Raw genomic sequence first — 19,220 nt, forward strand, 5'->3', positions numbered from 1 at the left:
GCATATATTATACATATAGAGAGAAATCTATAGAGTGTGTCTATATGTGGTCAGAAAATCATTTCAAACTGACAAGATACTATATAAATATATATATATAATATATATATATATGTTTCTTTTTTCTTCATGGTTATTTTTCTATCTGGCTGGAGGTCTGAGAAATGTCTTATTTAGAGCGTTGAGCGGTGTGATTTTCCTCTGATTTGTACTGTATATGAAAACCCCCCTCAGCAGCAAATTTAACATTCCCTGTCTGAAAATACAGGACAGCCCAAATAAAAAAAAATTAAGAGCTTTAGGACAGTTTATGGGAAACAAAGAAGTGTATCCAAATCTATCTAGAAGTTTAGAAAAGGTGACATTATTACATTCCTTTCTTAATGTGAAAAACAACTCAGTTGAAGACCACTTTGCCTGTGGTGACGACTTTGAACAGCGACTTTATTTATTTTTTTAATTTTGCAGCTCGCACAGGTAGCATTGAGATTATGTCTGCTGAACTCAGCAGTCAGAAGCTTGCACTTGTGAGAGGACTATCACAGTTATCACCCAACCGGAGGTTTGAGTGACTCTGTCTGGATGCATTTCCTTCGTGTGTTTGTCGTTGTTGTTGTCTCGTAAGCCGAAGTGATGATGTATGTGACTGTGACAGCTAACCGAGTAGAAAAAAAAACACACACGCACACAAATTGTTACAATATAGTGGAAAAATGAAGTAGACTGTTACAATCCCCAGTTCCTCTCTCTAACCCTCATGGTGCCTGTGTGTCTCCCTTTTATGGCCAAGTGTTGGTTGTTGTATATAAATGTCTTTCCATTCACTCATCACTCCAAGGTGATCTGTGCATCATCTTTTATGTGTCTGCTTCCCACCGTTACGGCTCTGATCCACTGACCAAGAACCAACAGACCGTGTGAAACCTTGCTGTTTGTGTTTACAAATGTTAAGATAAATCCTGACTTGGATGTTTAAAAAAAACAAAAGGGAAGACAATGCAAACAGACAGAGGAGCAACAATCCTCTCACTACACCGAGAGGGGGATGAAGTATGAATCCTCTATTTTCAGGTCCTTATCTACTGAATACTTGAAGTAGGGAGTTCTCCTACCATGAAATAGTAACATATGATTTACATGGTAGACGACATTTCAATTGTGCCCATGCATGTCGATTTTTACATAATGTGCCAACTGAAAGCGATGATGTAAGGATAATCTCCTGTTCTCTATGCTGAGCGATTTCTCTACTGTTGTGTCAAAAAAAGGTTTCAGAGACACCAAGGCTTAGAGGCTGGGACTGGTTTCCTGAGCTTAGACGCAAGAGTAATCTGACATTGCGTGCGGCAGATTTGAGAAGGCAAGGCTTCATCGGTGCCTAGAAACAGATGTGTAGAAAGACTTGAAAAGTCACCGGTAATTTTCAAAAGCCTTCAGAAAAAATAAAAATAAAAAGCCTACCATACATTTTCACTGTATTCTTGTAAACAGGTTGTTTTTGTTTTACTGCAAATCACTGAAAACTTTGGATTAAACAAATCACTGTGACCAATGCCAGAAACGCTTTTGTTTAACGGAACAAATATTATGTTTACTTTTTTATTATTCATTTTTTTGTATTTAAGTTAGCTTTATTTTTTCTATTTTTTCAGTGCACTGAACATGCCAGTTTGAGACTGTACTATTTGTATAGGTAAATGTTTTGAGGTGTACAGTAAAAACCAAGGAGCAAACTAAATGTGTGTCCAGCATGCTGAATGATTATTCGTGTGAACGTGAGCTAATCTCCCATAAAGCATCATTCCTCATACATTAATTGCATCTGCATCGTGCATTGTGACGGTGTGATGTTGTGTTTGAGAGTGATGTGTGTCTCACTTACTGTGTCCCCTTAGTAGACAGCCTGTGCAGTTCTGTGAGAGTGCAGCATGTTCTTGGAGTTGCTGGTGTAAATGCATTCAGAAAAGAGGGATGTGTGCGTGCATAACTGCAATTTATTTGTTTATGAGTGCGTGTATGTTGTTGTGTGAATGCACAAGATAAAACTATTTAAAAAAAACTAAACAAAAACAACAACAACAACTTTATAAAGAGAAAGTCCCTAAATTAAAAAAAAAAAGTGAGATTGAGTAAGTTTGGGGGGGAAAAAAAAGCATGGATACTCTGTAATGTTTTGTTTTATAAAAACTATAGGAGGCTGTCCTCAGTGCCCCAGTTTGCTATTGTATGTGCTGTATCAGAATATTACTATTGAGTGTTGGCCAGCTTGTTTATATCCATCAAATAAAGGTGACTTTCTTTCTGTCTGCGTTTGTGATTTTTCAACTAAAATCACTTAAACAGTTGCTACTTTATACATAAACTTTGTCTACCTTCTTTAAGTTAAAACCTGATTTAATGCTCACTGAAGATGACTGATTCAGAATAACTGTATGTAAAGTATTTATTTGAGCATTTATACCTTGAAAAATGTGCACATGGAAAGCACTGAACATAACAGCTTTACTACAAATTTCCATACACCAACACAAATCAGGATCCTAATGAGGACACATAATCTTTCCTTTAGTTTGTGCTGACAGCAAAAAGCAAAGATGAAAACCAGCACAGAGAGACTTTGACTTCAGAAACATGAACAGGTAGAAATGGAGGCAGCAGCCTAACTGCTCATCGCTGCTTTTGCTACATGTTAAAGTTCAGGGTCTGGCTGCTGAGCTGGGGTCCACATGCCTTGGACCATCGTCTGTAAACTATAAAGATGGTTATGTTGGGAAATTTTAAATAGATCACCAGTTTGTGAAATACTGAGACCAGGCTGTCTGGCAACAACAACATTGACATAGTCAAAGTCACTTAAATCATTAGCCAACTATATATTTGCATAAACGGCAGCTGAACAGGTGTACCTAAAAAAAAAAAAAAAAAAAAAGGGTGGTGAAAGCATCCTCTCATTGTATTTTGGCTGCTCCAAATACAGAGGAAAAAAACCCCAATCGTTGCTCATTTCTAATGCAGTACATACAAATAACAGCAGCATTTTATATGGAAAACTGGCCATGGTCATTACCTTGGACTGCTGCAGGAGCACAACATTAATGTGTTTGTTTGATATATATAATAATCTAAACACATGACTTTCTTCCTAAGCCTTCTGCTAAGACACCTTCTCCCCCCTTTGTTTAGATCTTTAGTTTGGATTCTTTGGCTCTTACTTGTGTAAAGTGAGACAACATTCACCGTGGTATTTAGATGTCTGCAGCTTCATTAATTTCCTTGTGAGAAAGATACTTGAGACCCTGAAAGTCAGTTTTTCCTGGGTGCCTGTGCCAATACTTTTAAAGATTTAACAGGTTTTACTTGAATCTCCGTAATCAAACTCACTAAAACTGCAATGTGCACATAGAATTCAAGACATCTGTAATTTTATTCTACGAAATAAGACGATGTTAGATACCACCAAATGCACTTCAGCTCTTTAGCTGCTTAACTGAATCAACCTTTTGTAATCTCACTGCACAAATATATTTTCTTTTCCGTACTCCATAAGGACCATGATATCACACACTGACTTATGGAAAAACAATTTAAATCCATGAGTCTGAGAAAAATCTGCAGACTTGCAGAAGATAAGGCACACTAAATGTCACCCTCCTGAATCAAAATTTTTTATAAGCAGCATAAACTTAAAGTAATAGTTTATACACTTTAACAAACAAGAAATTTTTAAAAGCACATATTATATTCCACACAATACAAAATAATGCAAAACTCCATGGCCACTCTATGCAGCAGCGCATTGGTTTGTCCATTTCCTGTAAAGTTCTCTTTGCAAAAGTCTGCAACTCTAATGTCCCTTTACAAAGCTGTTTAACAATCGGTCGCCTCGATCAGAAAGCCAGTAACCCGCCATGGCTGCCAATGCTCCCATAAACACAGATGTGTAGACCAAATCTCCCTTTGCTGCAAGTGTTGCCAGAGCACAAAGGACCACCCCAAAAAACATCTGCTTCAGTATCTCCACCTCATCATCCTGGATATCCTCAAATAGACCTTTCTCCTCAAAATCTGCAGAAGGGTGGTAGAAAAGAAGAATTCAGTTTGGTTTCCTTTGAGCAAATTTTCTGTTCATGTATTTGTAAGTGTCCATGGTTAACATTAGGTGGCACTCACGAGGCAACTGCTTTTTCACGCAAACACTGTCCATGCGGATGAATCCTTCAGCGCAGTCACAACGGAAAGATCCTTCTGTGTTGGTACAAATCTCATCGAGACCATGGCAGGCAAGCACACGGTCACTGCATTCATCTATATCTGAGCAAAACAATAGCAACAGAATGGTCAGACTTTTTAAGCAGCTAGAACTTTGGAGCTCTACTTTTCCACCATGTACCTGCATCATTATTTTTCACCTACTTTTTGCTCTGTCTGTCATATAGAGTGAAACTAGTACATATAGCTAGCGATGCTTTACTGAGTCATTTGTTTGCTTTTGGTTCACATTTAATCATCTACTAGTATCTCCTCCTTCATAGCCTGGTTGCACTCAATGGTGTTTTTGGCTCAAGTTTTGTTGTTTTGACCTCTAATGGGAACAATTTTCTTGCATATTTTTTCAGTGTACTCTTTTCACTGGAGGCTGACATACAAGCTCTTTCTTCAAACACGCCTGAGCTTGTCTCATTTTTGTGCATTTTGTGCTATTTTTAAGGCAACAATATTGCAAAAACACTTTTATATTGTGAGAAGTAATAAAATACCTGGTATGATTCTAACACAATATGGCACAGGCCAGTTTTACAGTGTTCCAGCATTTTTGGAACTCATGCATATATCATGTACAAACAATTCTCTTGTATTTACCCAAACACTTGGATCCTGTCAGTCTGTACCCAGAAGCACATTTCCTGCAGCGTGCTGGTCCGCTACCCAAGCAGCCCACACAGGCCACGTCGCAGCCTGAGAAAAGAGGGGTCATTTCCTTTTTTTAATCCACTGCCTGCATTGCATTCTTAAGCTGCTGCAAATAATAAGCAAACAAGTGAACAATAGGTCCAATTCTTAATTTTCTGCATGAGTATCCAACATAGTTTCTTTAACACCAACTCTAAGGCACTGACCTCTGCACTCAAAGGATCCTTCTGTATTAAAGCAGTAACTGTTTGGAGGACAGTTACCCAGCTGTGTGCCACACTCATCGATGTCTAAAACATAACATTTAAAAATGTAAAAACACCTTTTTAAAAAAAATTTAATATATAAGTGATAATGTCTTGACTCCAGAAAGAAGCTCTGTATACAGTACCTACACAGATCTTATTATGGAGTGTCCATCCATCTCTGCATTCCTCACACTGGTCATTTTCTGGCCCTGAACACAAACTGCAGCTATCTGGACAACTGCTCACCTGAACAGCCAGCAGACTCCATAGGCAAACACCCTGAAGCAGGTTTCTGTGGAGACTCTTCATGCCCATCTGGCCAGAAGATGAAACTATGAATTTGCTCCAAAATACCATGTCTTTACGAAATGGTGCTTGTGTTAGTAGAGATAAAGTGAGATTTATCTGTTTACTTCATGACAATATCAGTTATTTATTTCCACAATTATATTTAATGGTCTCCAACACTGTTTCACAATATTTCACACATAACACAAACGTTTTGTTTTGACACAGGTTTTATATATTAAAGTTTTACATATAAACAAAGGTTGCTTAAAAATACTACTACAGTTCTGAAAGCTATATCAATTAACTGCTATTATCAACAGTTACTGGAACATCACAGATATGTCATATCAAAGGTATTTGTTGTCTTATATGTTCTGACTGTTTTTTATTTATTGATTGATTTTTTTATTGAACTAAATGCTGAAAAAAGAGGCTTGTGGTAATTTAGAAATGATGTCATCACCTAGTTTGCCCAGTAGAGTGGTTACATTGTTTACATTGTACTCAATATTATCTGCAGCTGTAGCAAAGTATGCACCACACTTGAGCAGAAATTATTAAGTTGCTATAAAGCTAATAAATAGTTTTACTTCCCGAAAAGTCTAAAAATGGAAACCTCCAGTATTGGCTGGGGTAACAGAATACATTGCTTAACACACCCTATTAGGATTTTCCATATAAAGGATATTAACTTCTAAAATATTCTTAGTTAATTTATTTGTTCCACCACTGTTTGGTTCAATATAAAAACGAACATTAACATAAACAAACAAACAAAACCAAAAGAAACCGGACGTACTCGGTTACCGTGCTTCTAAATATAAAGTAGCCTTGATGCCAGTCTCTGGTTCTTCATGTTTCACGTTGAAAAAAAAAACATATCAGCCGACAGAAAATCTGACACTAAAACAAGCAACACGACCAGCAACAAACTGACTCTGAAATGAAGAGTATTCGTTACCTTCGCGCTGCTATAGGGTGAAACGGGCAGAAAACTTTAAAAGAAGTGAATCCAAGACAGACCCGCTTGACACATGACCCGGCTGTTGGCTACATTGTGTTCGGTTGCAGAGATAACTCACACCTCCCGCGCGGGCGGAGCACATATCCGTCCCAAGACACCGCTCTTACGGAATGTGGTAATACTTATAACAAGTACTTCAGTAAGTCCTTACACTGGCCCAATAAGAGCCGCTGTCCTTCCAAAGACCAATCATAACTCGATGTGTTTTAGCTTTTAAACCAAACAAAAAAACAAAAACAGAGGCAAATATAGTTATAGACAGGTGTGGACAGGCTTACCGTGCACGGTTATTTTTAGTCTGTAGGAGTTACAGTTTTGCAGCTTTGAGAATAAGACTATAATCGTTCTTGCTTTCAAAAAATCCCCTAAAAGACCAAAATGAATAGATCATCCAGATTTTTTTGCCGTTGTCTTTGTGTACAGAGATGATCATCTCAAGACATGTCAGGACTTAGTTTATACTGTCAGTTTGTATACACTGTCCTGGTACAGCAGCTGCTTCTGCTTAAGCAGATTTAAAAAATAAAATAAAATAAAATAAGGCTTGTGGAGATTTAGAACAACAGATTATTGGTTATGGTCTCTGTATGGAATTTGTTGACTGTATTTGTATCACTTATCACTGAGTCGGGAGTCTTATTCTTCATTAGCATATCATCTTCATGGCAGCCAACTCTGATGAACATATTCTTCATGTACACAAAAAAGCAATACAGCTTATTAAAGTACATTTGGGTGATTTAAACGATTTACACGATGATGCCCTCTTGCTGGTCTTGGTCCCTTTTTAGCCATTGGAGTACCTCACCTTCCTCCATATGATCCTCTCTCTGTCTTTGTCACAGTTAGCTCAGCTAGGAGAGACTGATTCTGAGAGGGAAGACTAAACAGTGGCAGCCCCTGAAGAAGCTCTGGTAAACACCTGTCTCTGGTGTGAGTCTCTCTTGGGTGGGAATCAAATTTCACCAGAACGAAACGTTTACCAGCTCTATCAAGGAGCTTGTCAGCTTGAATGAGGGACAGGGAGGCTGTGAACAAATCAGAATACGGTGACCACAGCTTTGGTAGATCATTTTCTTTGTTCCCCATGCTTTCGTTGATAATATCTTTGTTCCAGTGCATCCATTCTTCGGTTCTCTCCAAGGCTCTACGTGTCAGAACCAGCAGAACTCGGCCACCCAGGCTGTTAAGCTCCAGCAGCTGTGAATGCAGCCATGGCAGAGGCCCCCAATTACACTGCTCCCTCCTGCTCCACTGGTCGACAGATACACTGAAGCCCTTGTCGCTGAGGTTGGACCCGATCTGACACACCAACTTAGAAGTGGCATCATCCACGTCTGGGGGGCTCAGCAGGACAACATGACGCATCTTACCAACTTTAGAGAAAAGTAAGTCAGAATTGTATTGTTGTGGGTGTATGTGTATGTGTGTTTTAGTGAAAGTAGAGAAAAAAAACCTCACTTTTTACTATCCCACCATGTTGCCAGCTCCATACCCATCCTATAAAAGTAAGAACAGGTAAATTTAAATCACTGGATTTATCACTACATGGATATTTATCTCTTCACAAATAACTGATTCGCTGCACCGTGAATACGCGATGTTATTGTTAGACTACTAACTCGAAAAAGAAAAGGAAATTTTCAAACTTACCCTTGATAGATTTATGAAAGGACCATAACAACAGCACAGTAATGAAAGCCAGCAGCATAACAGCAGTGGCTAGGAGACTCCAGCGCCACCTGCCAGCTGCAACTAGGAAAAAATAAAATCCCTTTTCAGAAAATAGAAGAATGCTATTCTTTTACAATTTTTAAAATGTGACATGTACCTACCATTGTCATCAAAACAAAATGGACCTAGGTCATGTTCCATTCCCTTTACTCTTATCTGCACAAACAAATAAAAACAAAGGAGTTACTTCTGTGCAGGAATCAGGTATGACTAAGTCTATACATTTTGGAATACTTTACCATCAAACACGGCAAGGGCCGGAGGGGTACATTTTCAAACACAAATGTGTTCATCTGATGAAACAATTGCAAATCCTATTAGTTTATAAAATAGGGTGTTCAGCTAGACACTGTTTTATTTTATTTTTGTCTAATACAGATACATTGATACTAATATTGGTACTTCACTTGTTGCAAATGTCCTTTATTTTCAATTAAGAGCTGGAACAAACTGATATAGTGCATACAATCCCGATCAAAAGTTTAAGACCACTTGCAAAAATGGAAATTTTTTTTTGCATGATTGGATCTTAACAAGGTTCCAAGTAGCGCTTCAATATGCAACAAGAAGAAATGGGAGTGAGACAAAACATTTTTGAGCATGTAGTTTTTTGAAAACAACGCTGAAACTGAAACAGGCTGTTTTACAGCTGATCAAAAGGCCAAATCTGTCAAAAAAAAAAATAGATTCATTGTCAAATTCTGTCAGGTAGTCACACTGTCACGATGTTCTGAAGGCAAAAGCAAAAAAATGTTCCCTTTTTGAGTGTCGTCAGGTTGTTGAACTGCATAAGCAGGGTTGCAAAAAGAGTCTCTTGAAATCCATATATCTGACCGTTTGGACCAAACATGGGACATTGAAAGGTGGAAGAAAGTTTTATTCTCTGATGAGAAAAAATGTAACCTTGATTCCAACGTTACTGGCATGACAAGCAGATCCCACCTGAGATGTTTTCTACACGCCACAGTGGAAGGGGCGCCATAATTGTCTGAGTTGTTTCAGCACTGTTTTCAATAAATTGCGTGCTCCAAAAAATGTTTTGTCTTTTTTCTTGTTGGATGTTGAAGCTGTACATGGAACCTTGTTAAGATCCAACCATGTAAAATATGATTTATTTTTTTTTACCATTTTCAGGTGGTCTTGAAAACAGATAGATAGATAGATAGATAGATAGATAGATAGATAGATAGATAGATAGATAGATAGATAGATAGATAGTAATAGTGAAGAGTCTGAAAAAGAGGAGTGCACGCCTCACTAGGCTGTATCACTTCTTACCCAGAGTCCCTTGATGTTTTGTTTCCATGCAGTGCCATTTTCCAGCTGTTGGCTGAAGGCACTCCTGCTTCGACTGTGTTTCTTAAGCAGCCACACTTTACCATCCAGCCTGCAAGGTGCAGACACGTTCCAGGATAACATTTCTCCAAAGCTGGTCATTTGTACATGGGGCTTTGACACGGTGATATTTTCCCATATGTTCTTTTGTGATTCATTTAGAGAATCTAGGGGAGACACATAGTGAGTTATGATGTCTACATTTCAAAGAGGTAATCATCCCAATTAAATAAATACACATTGCTCAAATTTTCTCACCAGATTTATTGAAGGGGCATTGTAGTGACCGTGTAGACCTTTGTCCATCCTCGTACCACAGCTATAGGACATGTGAATATGTGAATATGATAGTCATATAAGTCTGCATGGGACACAAGACTGCTGATATTAGCCAGGAGAAATCATGTAAAAGAGCTGATGATACCTGGAGACACATGCAGCGGGTTACGGAGTACAGTGGTATGGTCATCCTGTTCCAACTCTGCAGAGTAACATTTAAAATGGCTTCAGCGAAGAGTAGTACAACTTTAGTACAATTTGCCTAATTGCCCAGCTACTTTTGTGGGCAGAGGAAGACAATATTCACTACATTTATCAGGTTATGTTTATCAGGTAGTTACTTTGCAGTGTTAATGATTACTTATTATTATTTGCAGTGCATTTAATAAAGCAGTGAAAGCATTTCCTCCTCAAATTCTCTAATTATTCCTTAAACTAAATATCTTCTTCACACACACTAAAAGTAATAAAATTAGCTTCACCTACACCAGCCATCGAATATTATGATTGTATACTTATTCGTGTTTATATAACATCATGAAAAACTCCACATGATGAGTAATTTCTCCTCTGATGCTTTCTAATAATTTGAAATAAAGTGAAATTTTAATGCTACAGTTTTACTTGGAATGGTTTTTTTGCTTCTTTTACTAAAAAAAAAAAGTCAAACCCTTTCCAACCTTTGTACAGAATATAAATGACAAACTATAAATGTCATGAAATTAAGGCACTGATATCACTAACCTGACACCTTCCTTTCTGCTCGTACTGGATGCACATCGAGGGGGGGATCTTATTCCCGTCTTCAAGCTGCAGCTCCACTTGATTCATCTTTGAGTTTACTGCAAATGTGAATTTGGGCACTGAAAAGAGGAAATCAGTGTCAGTTATTAGGTATGCTTTCTCTCTCTCGCTCTCTCTCTCTCTCTCTTTTTGTTGTTTTTTGCTTTAATGCACAGGGACATTGTTTGACTGTGTGTTTTACCTTGACACTCTGGTAAAGTTTTCTGCAGTTCCTGGGAGCACACTGAGAACAAACAGGTATATATGTCACTGTTGCCAAATGTGTAATAAGCTGTAGCTTTATAGTTCAAACGTAATTAAAAATACACACCTTCATTAAAAGAAGGAGCAGCAACCCTTTCAGTTATACTTGAGCTACGGACAATCAGGGAGATTTCAAAGGGAAAGCCATCTGACTGAGTAATCACCACTGAGATCTGTAGAAGTCGCATACAGATCAGCGTTAACGAGACAAGTATGCTGGAAGTGAGGCAGTAATGGCAGTGCAAAGTACATGGGGTTTACAATACCTTTAGCTGGTTTTGTTGAGTAAGAGCTTCATTATTCACTGTAAACACCACCTTCTTGCACTTTGGCATGGACGCTTCTGTGCAATAACATACTGTCAATGACCCTGTGGTAACACAGAAACAAACGAAGGTGTGGATAAGAAAGAATTGAAACTTCATTTCCACAATAAGCCAGTAGTCTTATCTGTCAAGACGCTTGACTTATATTGTATTACTAACCATTAGTAACTGAAGCTAGTGGTTTTCACTTGTGCCACTGTTATCTATGACAGCGTTGCAACAAACCTCTGCTTCTTCAGATTGACTTATGAAAAAGCAAATCAGATGTAACTGATTTTTATTGTGAGCTAAATTGTTGTTTTGTTAGCAAAACACGTGTTCATTTCACACGAACCATTTCACAAATAAACTCCATGTTTGCTCATTCATTGTTCCAGTGATGATTCCCAACATGCCAGAACATGTTCTTCTACATCTCACTTGGATGGCTTCCAAAACACATCTGCTTGTATATCGCAGCAAGTAACTCTGACTTTCAAGTAAATAAGAGTCATTGCTCACTGTAGTGGCTTTCCTTCAACCAAGACAAAAGTTTAAAAATTGCATCACATAAAAAGGCACGTTACAGTTTCTTTTTGTTTTAATACAAGGCTGATGTTTGAACTTATAAGTGGATTTCAAATACCTTGTGAAGTGATCTTGTCTTCTCTGTATTCTTCCATTTCTGAGCCAGAGGAGCCTTGATCCTCCGTGTCTTCATCTGGATCGATGTTAAACTCTATGTCTATCACCAAACATAATGCACATGCTGTCTTGTTCGTACAGCAGAGCTTAAAATCTGGTTTTAGTGTCTGAACATCCACAGTGTTTTTGCTGGGATTAACAGGCATCTCATCTTTCATCTTGCATTTAGAGAGACCCTTTAAGGAGAAAAAAAATTGGAGGAAAAACATTTGACTTGTTACTGAATGAGCCTGGGTGGCAATATTTGCAGTTCTGATGACTATGTTATAAAACATAAAACACTCTGATTATATAACCTTTTGTCTGCTTTTAATTAAATGTTTAAGAACAGATAACTTGATTGGTGAAACAGGAAATGAAAATGTTCAGGGACATTATGATAAACTATCAATGAAAACTGTGTTTTATGTACAGGGCATGCCATTGTCGGTGTATTTAAGCACTGTAAATTATAGTACCTGTGAGCAAATGACTTTGTGGCTGTCATGTTCAAAAATCTCCAAGCCATGAAGTGGCATGTGTAGACTCAGTAAAATACACCAGAAGGACCATCCGAGAGCCAACATTCTTCTTTAGGTATCTGCAGCAGTCCTACAGCATTCTTCTACGCATATTTCTCTGAGGGCAACATTCAAACCTTGTTAAGCGAGTAATTTGGCTGCTTCCTGATCATCAGCTGGGTTAGAGATTGGAAGTTATACACATAGAAACTCTGTTTGTACAAGGAAGGGAGTGAGGCACTGAGATAAACTATAAACCCACATATATGAATATGTGTTTCACATTTGTTTATGGTCTAGTCAAAAAGAGATAAAAAAAAATAAGTTATTTTGTTTAACAGAATAACTTAATCAATACAATTTAGATCTAGCAACTTGACTGGCATTGGCAATCTTTGTGTTGTTAACAAATCCATTACAGTGTTCGCTGTTAACTCAATAGTCCTTGCTTAAAACGCATTCAAACATGAAAAATAAGAACACTGTAGTATGACATTAGATAAGACAGGAGTATAATGACATAAAACTACAGCAAAATTAGTAATCTAATAGAGAATAGTCTTACTTTCTTTAAAACCTTGTGTTGTAATCCACTCCAAAGTGTGCATTTCTACTGGGTATTCAGCTCCACACCTTACCAAAGTATCCCACAAGTGCTTGAGTCATGTGAAAATTGCACCACACTGCACGTCATTGTACTGAATCAAGACAAGTCCCTCCCTCTCTCTCCCTGCCTCTCTTTCTTTCTGTTCCTGTCTGCAACCGAGACTCAGCAATGCGCATAAACCTAAAACTTCCTGCTCCGAATTCTTGATTACAGTGTAACCAACACAAACGACAAAGTTCAAAGTCCACAAGGAGGTTTTTTTCTGGGTTTTTTTGTTGTTGTTTTTTTAAAAATCAGAACAAGGTTCAACCTTTATAAGACTAAAGTATTCTTAAACAGTACACAGAGTGTTACTTTAACAGTTAACAGTTCCTATTTGGGTTTTTTGTTCTGTTTTTTTGGACAGCACTTGATAATGTGTTCTCTGTGCCTTTGTCAAAAATTCCTTGTGTTGCTGTTTTTGGTATACTGTGCCTAGATAAACAAGTTTAACACCTACTTGCATGTCTTTCATCCACTCTAATGCAGCCCGTTGAGTGAGAATTATTCAAGGAGGAACACAATGGCACACACCTTGCACAGCAGCTCAACTGGTTTGACCACATAATGCTTAACTAAACTCAAAACCGTGTCTGTCTCTTGAGAAGAAAAAAAAGAATAAAAAAAAGAAAAAGAAAACGTATATCAGTGTTTTTGCTTTGTCACTGTGAGACAATGGCACTGAAGTTTTCAAGCCTTTCTGCATTTACCATTTCATTTTTTGTCCGATTTGTTTTTCAATGCACTGCAATAATCAGAAATTTCCAGTTTAAGATAACATCTTCTCTTTGTTTAAGAACCAGTTAATAAAGAGTGAGTGAACAGTGAGGCATATCACCACCCGTGTAACCGAACTCTGCTTGTCCCTGTCCATGCAAGTTTGAACACTTTAAAACTTGTGCTGTGTTTATGTTTTTCAGTTTCTGCTATTACCATTAAAAAAAGCAGATAGCCTTGCTAGTCTCATTTCTTTTCACTTAAACATGGAGTTAGCTTTCATTCATAATGCTTCAAAATTATTGCATTTAAACAGGTTGCCAATGTGAAGTATTTGTTACTTTAGCGCAGTGTAAGAAGTGTTCACATTACTTTCACTTTTGGTTTGTATCATGAAGAGACAGGTGCATGCAGAGCTACAAGCTGGTGTTGTTGCATTCTTTACATTGAAAGGACTAAGATGCTTGGTAGAAAGCACTAAGACAGTAAGAAGTATATAAATAATACCTCTTTTACTGTCAATTCTGTGCAAAGGAGTAATGTTGGAAGGTAAAGTGGCACCACACATTTTCTACTGAGTAATTACCGTTATTGCAAATCTTGATATATATATATTATATATATATATATATTCATATAAACCTTTTTTTCTGTTAATGTTGGTAACAGGTAGAAAAGTATGAAGGAGCATTAGTAATATTAGTAATATATATTATTGATCATTTTGAGAATACATTTGGAATTTCTTCCACAATTTTCCGTCTGACTTTCTATGCCATCTTTTTAATGTCCTTAAAGTCCTCTCCACACTCTGTTTATGTGCTAAGAAATAACCTCCTTCTTACTAAAACCGATTCTGAAGTACGATCTCATTAACCCAACTACACAAGACGTTTTGCAGAGGGTAAAGCAGCCATGACAGTTTGCTTGATACAACAACTGTAACATTCAGATTTCTTTTTCTCAAAATAGAATTACAACTTTAATCTTGAAACTTCAATTTTATTCTCAAAATGATAAATAATATTTTTCTTCTTAATGTGGCCTAATACTCCATCATAGGAAAGACATTTTCCTCATTTTACTTTGAGTTATTTAACTTATTTCACAGTTAATATAAATCTTTCTTTTATAGCTTAGCTTATAACAAAAAAAACTCTAGTCTAGGTGTTGGAGTAAAAAACCTTAGTAAACAGAACCAATCAGTGCAAAGTTTAAAAAGACTGAAGAGACTGCTTAAACTTTTCTTTAGGAGTTAGATATGTCACTGTATTTCTTGGTCAGTCTTGGACACATCACCCAGTTTGGACTGGTGTGAATAAGTGGCCAACGAACTAAATAAGGCCACACATTCTAAGGAGGAGAGGCCAGGGCCCCCTATAAAAACATGGAGGCTCCAGTCAACATAACATAACAACACAAATAAAATAGCCTCTACACATTTAACAGAATATTTATGCTCACAGTATTCAAGTTAAAGTTGACAGATTATATGAGTTAGGCTGTATGTTATATAACATATATGTCATGGTTCTATTGTGAACCAAAGTCTAACGTTTTGTTAGACTTTGGTTCCACTCCACTGATTAAAATAGCTGCCTTTCCGCACCAGTTGTGGTAGAGATGCATGCTGGGAGTTTTTTTTTTATTTTTTATCTGAACTTAATCTCAGTCATTTGTGCAAAATGTCCTTTAACCTGTTGTCATCAAATATGGAGGAGCTAAGATAAGGCATATTAGAATATCTTGAAAGTAAGAAGATGAAAGACTACTCCTTCCCATTTAGTACTTTAGTTTTCTTTATATGCAGTTTTATTTTAAACTGTAAATCTGAGCATTATATATACATATGTTTTGGGAAACTATAAACAATGACCAAAAGGTAATAATAACAGTAAAAATTATAACAATTTCTTTAGTAGTTGCAGTATTAGAAGTACTCATCATTTAAACCTGTGTTTAATTTTCCTAAGACTTCTAAACTGGTCCATTGTTTGAGTTAGGTGCCTCCTTATGCAGGAATAGGTCAGTGTTAAGTGGCTATATAAAATATAACAAAAAAAGCATTTCTTTGAAAATAGTCAAGTAATACTGGACATAAATGAGCGAAAAAGGAGCCAATGTCCAAAGGAAAACTTTGAAACTTCAAAAAACCCAGTGAACCGTTGCTATTAATGTTGAAAATTTACAAGAAAGTCTAGCTCTCTCCTTGAAAAGAAAATACAAAGAAACAAGGGTGGCTCGAATGTGTTTTGAATTTCTTGTACATCAACCTCCCCAGCAGGAGGGGCTTACAGCTGTTGTACAGAAGAGCTCGCAAACAAGGTTAGGGAATAGTTTGGATTCTTTATTCATTCGCTTGATATCCATTCCATAAACTGTTCTGAGGAAGTCATGAAATTATGCAAGAAAAATAACAGCATTATATTTGTCAGAGATCCTTGAATCAAGTCAGCCTCATTACATGTCATTTGCAGTTTGAGGCTAAAGACAAAACAGAAGAGATGTTTTAAAAAGTTTTCTCTCTCAATGTTCTGGTACTTAACCAGGATTCAGAAATATTTGAAATTGTTATTTATAAGCAAACCTTCTACAATCCAACTCTCTTCCAGATCAGCCAGCAAAGCTGATTAACATTTAGCTATAACAATATGATTACTGTAGTTTAAACTTATAAAATTAATTTTTTTATTTTTCAACGAATTTAAAAAATAAAGGTGTAGAAGTATGCCTGTTATTGTCATCTCAACTGCATTTGTGTCATTTTGGACGCTATGTTAATGGCAGATGGTGGTAATCATAAATCTTGATTTATGTATGTTATTTTTAATTGGTAATGCTGTCTGACACTAGATCCACATTCACAGTTATATTTCTACATGTTGGAAACAGATGGAAAGAAAGTTTCCACAATATATGGTTTTGCCTTGTTTTCCTTTTAAATTAAAGATTTTTCAAATAAATCAACATATTTGCCAGTTAAAGCTGTGTAATGACAAACTGGAACAGTGGTCTCTGCAGGGCAGAGTCAGCAGACGTGAGCCAACAGTTCATTGTGACAGGAGAAGCAAAGCTGTAGTCAACAACCATCTCCCTACAAAAGAAAGAATAAAGAGATCATTAATCTTTGTAGAAATGGCTGGATTCTAAAGCAAAACAAAAACATAAATACAAAAAAGAAAAGAATATATACCCAGTAACGTCTGCCTCCTGGTTTTTAATCTTTAGTTTTCTGACAGGAGCTTGCTGTACCTCCTCATAAACTGCGGCCTCTACAGCTGGAAAGAGAGAGTGAAGCAACATTGAAAACCAATGCAGCAAGGACACACACACACACAGCTTTTCACTCACCTAAAAGTCCTTCAGCATTGTTGTCCGAGGGACGCTGTCTTAAAACTGGCCAAAGGATTTTTGGACCATTGTTCTCATGAACTATGATGACCATTCGCATGTCTCCAGTGGCAACGTCTATTTCGTTGTTGCGCACAATCACTGTCACACTGGAAAAACATGGAGTTACTCAACTTTTTTTTTAAAGCTGTATAAAGCACCTGCACAGATCATGCTACTTGGATGAATTTAGCCTGCTCTGATTAAACAGCAGTGTAGTGCATAAAGTACAGAGCCTTTAATGTTAGCATCTTTTGTAAAAGTGAATTTATGACAGTCAATTCATGACAAACTCTACTTCATGTCTGCCCCTGCCATTTTCATTCTGTACTTCAGTTCATGGCCTGAACAAATAATTATTTGCATCCATCAATGCATTTTCTTCCACTTATCCATGAAAGGAGCTGGAGCCTATTCCTGAGAGTTGGGGTACACCCAGGATAGGTCCTCAATCTGACACAGTGCTGGCTTGGTTTCTAATAAGTAAACTTAAGTCTGTAAATAAATATAAGTGTATGGCTTGTAGTCTACCTCAGCATAAAAAGTGAAGATCTGTATGCACTCGTCTGCCTGTATTCTCGTGCATTTGGGCTTTACTCAAATCCACTCATGTGAGAAACAATCATGTTCCTGCTTTCGCTTTCCTTTTCTGAGCCAGCTAATCTCTGTTCTGTGTGTTTTAAATCTCACAGCCTCTTATCATTTTGCTTTTCGGACTCCTTCATGTGACCCACCTCTTCCAATTGCTTTACCTCATCCACCATTCGCATGTACCCTCCTAACATTGACTCTGATCTGTTACACTATGTCTAATCACCAAATAGCTTATAATTCATACTCTTTACTTCAATGAATTACCAGTGCTTTCAAATGATCTGTCCTTACTGAAATCACATCTCATCTGCTCAATAATCAACACAAAATAAAAAACAAACTTTTTAGGGGTTTCAGCCTCAGAGATGTCAGCTAACATATATAGGTGCTGAGCGAGACAGTCTTCTCATGTAAATCTTGGTAACACAGGTGAATAAGGTCACACATCTGTGCTTATTGCTGAGAGCACGAGTCTGGACCATGATAATACAACATCACCTTCCAGCTGTAATGCGATCCTGTCCAGTGTAATATGTCACTGTCTGTCCATCTCGTACAGTGACCCAGTTGGTGTCGATCTCAACATGTTGGCTGTCTTTGACGTGTATGAAAATTCTGCTGAAGCCTCCATTTGTAACTGAATCAAGCTCACCATTTACAGACAGTTCTAGAAGAAAAGAGAAATGCTCATCTTATACCACAAACTGGAGTTTTCCTATGAAAAATAACAATGGGGAAGAAAAATATTCGTTTATATTACACTGAAAAGGAAAAAAATATTAGGATGGAAAAAGCTAACACTACTGACCCCTGCTGGGATAGTGAAGAAGTTTAAGGCGGACAGGTCCACTGACATCAAAGCATAGTGGAACAGTCTGATTCTCAGCTTTTAGCAAAAACCTGTGGAGTACAGGAACTAGAGATACAGAGGTACACAGTGTTAGAACATTTTTAGTGAAATTAAATATTCACCCCAGGTTTTTTACCCAAAATGTGCTTTATAACCCCTGAGCCAGGAATCCAAAAAATACACATTTGTTCATACATACTATGCAGAGCCTGATTTATATAACATATTATTCTTACAATTTTGTTTGCTTTTCTTTTTGTTTTATGGTTAATGAAGAGATTTGAAAAACAGCCCATGTTTGGAGTTTCCTTCCAGAAAAAAAGTATGTAATTTGCTGCATATCTGAGTACATCATGGGTTGTTTGGAACTTGCAATACAAAAAAAGCAAACAAACAAAAGAAGCCAAACCAAAACAATTACTATTATTTTTTTTATCAACCTGAATGACATCAAGGCAATACAATACCATCAGTGGATTCCAGAGTAGTAGTATCACGTGAAAGATGAACAACAGCAGGTTGGACATCAGGGAGAACAACTGTAAATACATTTAATCACATACACTAATATTTTAAGTCTTTATGTTGCATATTGAGTTTATAAACACATCCTGATACTAACCGCTGCTTTAAATAAATAAATA

At 37.1% G+C, this 19,220-nt stretch overlaps 2 protein-coding genes across 5 annotated transcripts; both read right to left on the minus strand.

The window, feature by feature from the left end:
• Positions 1-1,974: 1,974 nt before the first annotated feature.
• LOC102295602 lies at positions 1,975-13,091 on the minus strand. Of its 4 annotated transcripts, none has more exons than XM_042224927.1 (20): positions 12,945-13,091; positions 12,338-12,497; positions 11,821-12,055; positions 11,136-11,239; positions 10,937-11,042; positions 10,808-10,849; positions 10,567-10,685; positions 9,968-10,024; positions 9,802-9,862; positions 9,487-9,710; positions 8,448-8,501; positions 8,310-8,364; positions 8,128-8,229; positions 7,936-7,974; positions 6,412-7,850; positions 5,307-5,474; positions 5,118-5,201; positions 4,861-4,956; positions 4,171-4,311; positions 1,975-4,065 (listed from the first exon to the last, which is right to left on the minus strand). In XM_042224927.1, the coding sequence occupies exons 2-15, from the start codon at positions 12,443-12,445 to the stop codon at positions 7,279-7,281; spliced, it is 1,878 nt and encodes a 625-aa protein (XP_042080861.1). In that variant the 5' UTR covers positions 12,446-12,497; positions 12,945-13,091; the 3' UTR covers positions 1,975-4,065; positions 4,171-4,311; positions 4,861-4,956; positions 5,118-5,201; positions 5,307-5,474; positions 6,412-7,278. The 4 variants fall into 4 exon arrangements, with proteins under 4 accessions (XP_042080861.1, XP_042080859.1, XP_042080860.1 ...); XM_042224925.1 differs by having other exon boundaries at positions 5,303-5,474; XM_042224926.1 differs by having other exon boundaries at positions 5,303-5,533.
• Positions 13,092-16,068: 2,977 nt separating this feature from the next.
• Positions 16,069-19,115, minus strand: LOC102295603 (the record flags this gene model as incomplete). Its single annotated transcript, XM_005932310.2, is given in 6 exon segments — positions 16,069-16,836; positions 16,936-17,020; positions 17,094-17,242; positions 18,225-18,393; positions 18,535-18,642; positions 19,044-19,115. Coding segments are annotated over 6 exon segments (698 nt in total), but the record flags the coding sequence as incomplete, so codon positions are not given.
• Positions 19,116-19,220: the final 105 nt, after the last annotated feature.

Source organism: Haplochromis burtoni, unplaced genomic scaffold (genome assembly GCF_018398535.1).
Source record: "Haplochromis burtoni strain Fernald_Lab_line unplaced genomic scaffold, NCSU_Asbu1 Contig_156, whole genome shotgun sequence".
Classification (NCBI taxonomy): domain Eukaryota; kingdom Metazoa; phylum Chordata; class Actinopteri; order Cichliformes; family Cichlidae; genus Haplochromis; species Haplochromis burtoni.

Excerpts from the sequence above, each read along its gene's own strand:
- LOC102295602 (XM_042224928.1), bottom strand. The coding sequence starts at position 12,445 with ATGTTGGCTCTCGGATGGTCCTTCTGGTGTATTTTACTGAGTCTACAC. Across the intron at positions 9,711-9,801 it reads ATGCCCCTTCAATAAATCTG|ATTCTCTAAATGAATCACAA; the intron begins GTGAGAAAATTT and ends TGTCTCCCCTAG. Across the intron at positions 8,365-8,447 it reads GGCCCTTGCCGTGTTTGATG|ATAAGAGTAAAGGGAATGGA; the intron begins GTAAAGTATTCC and ends TTGTTTGTGCAG.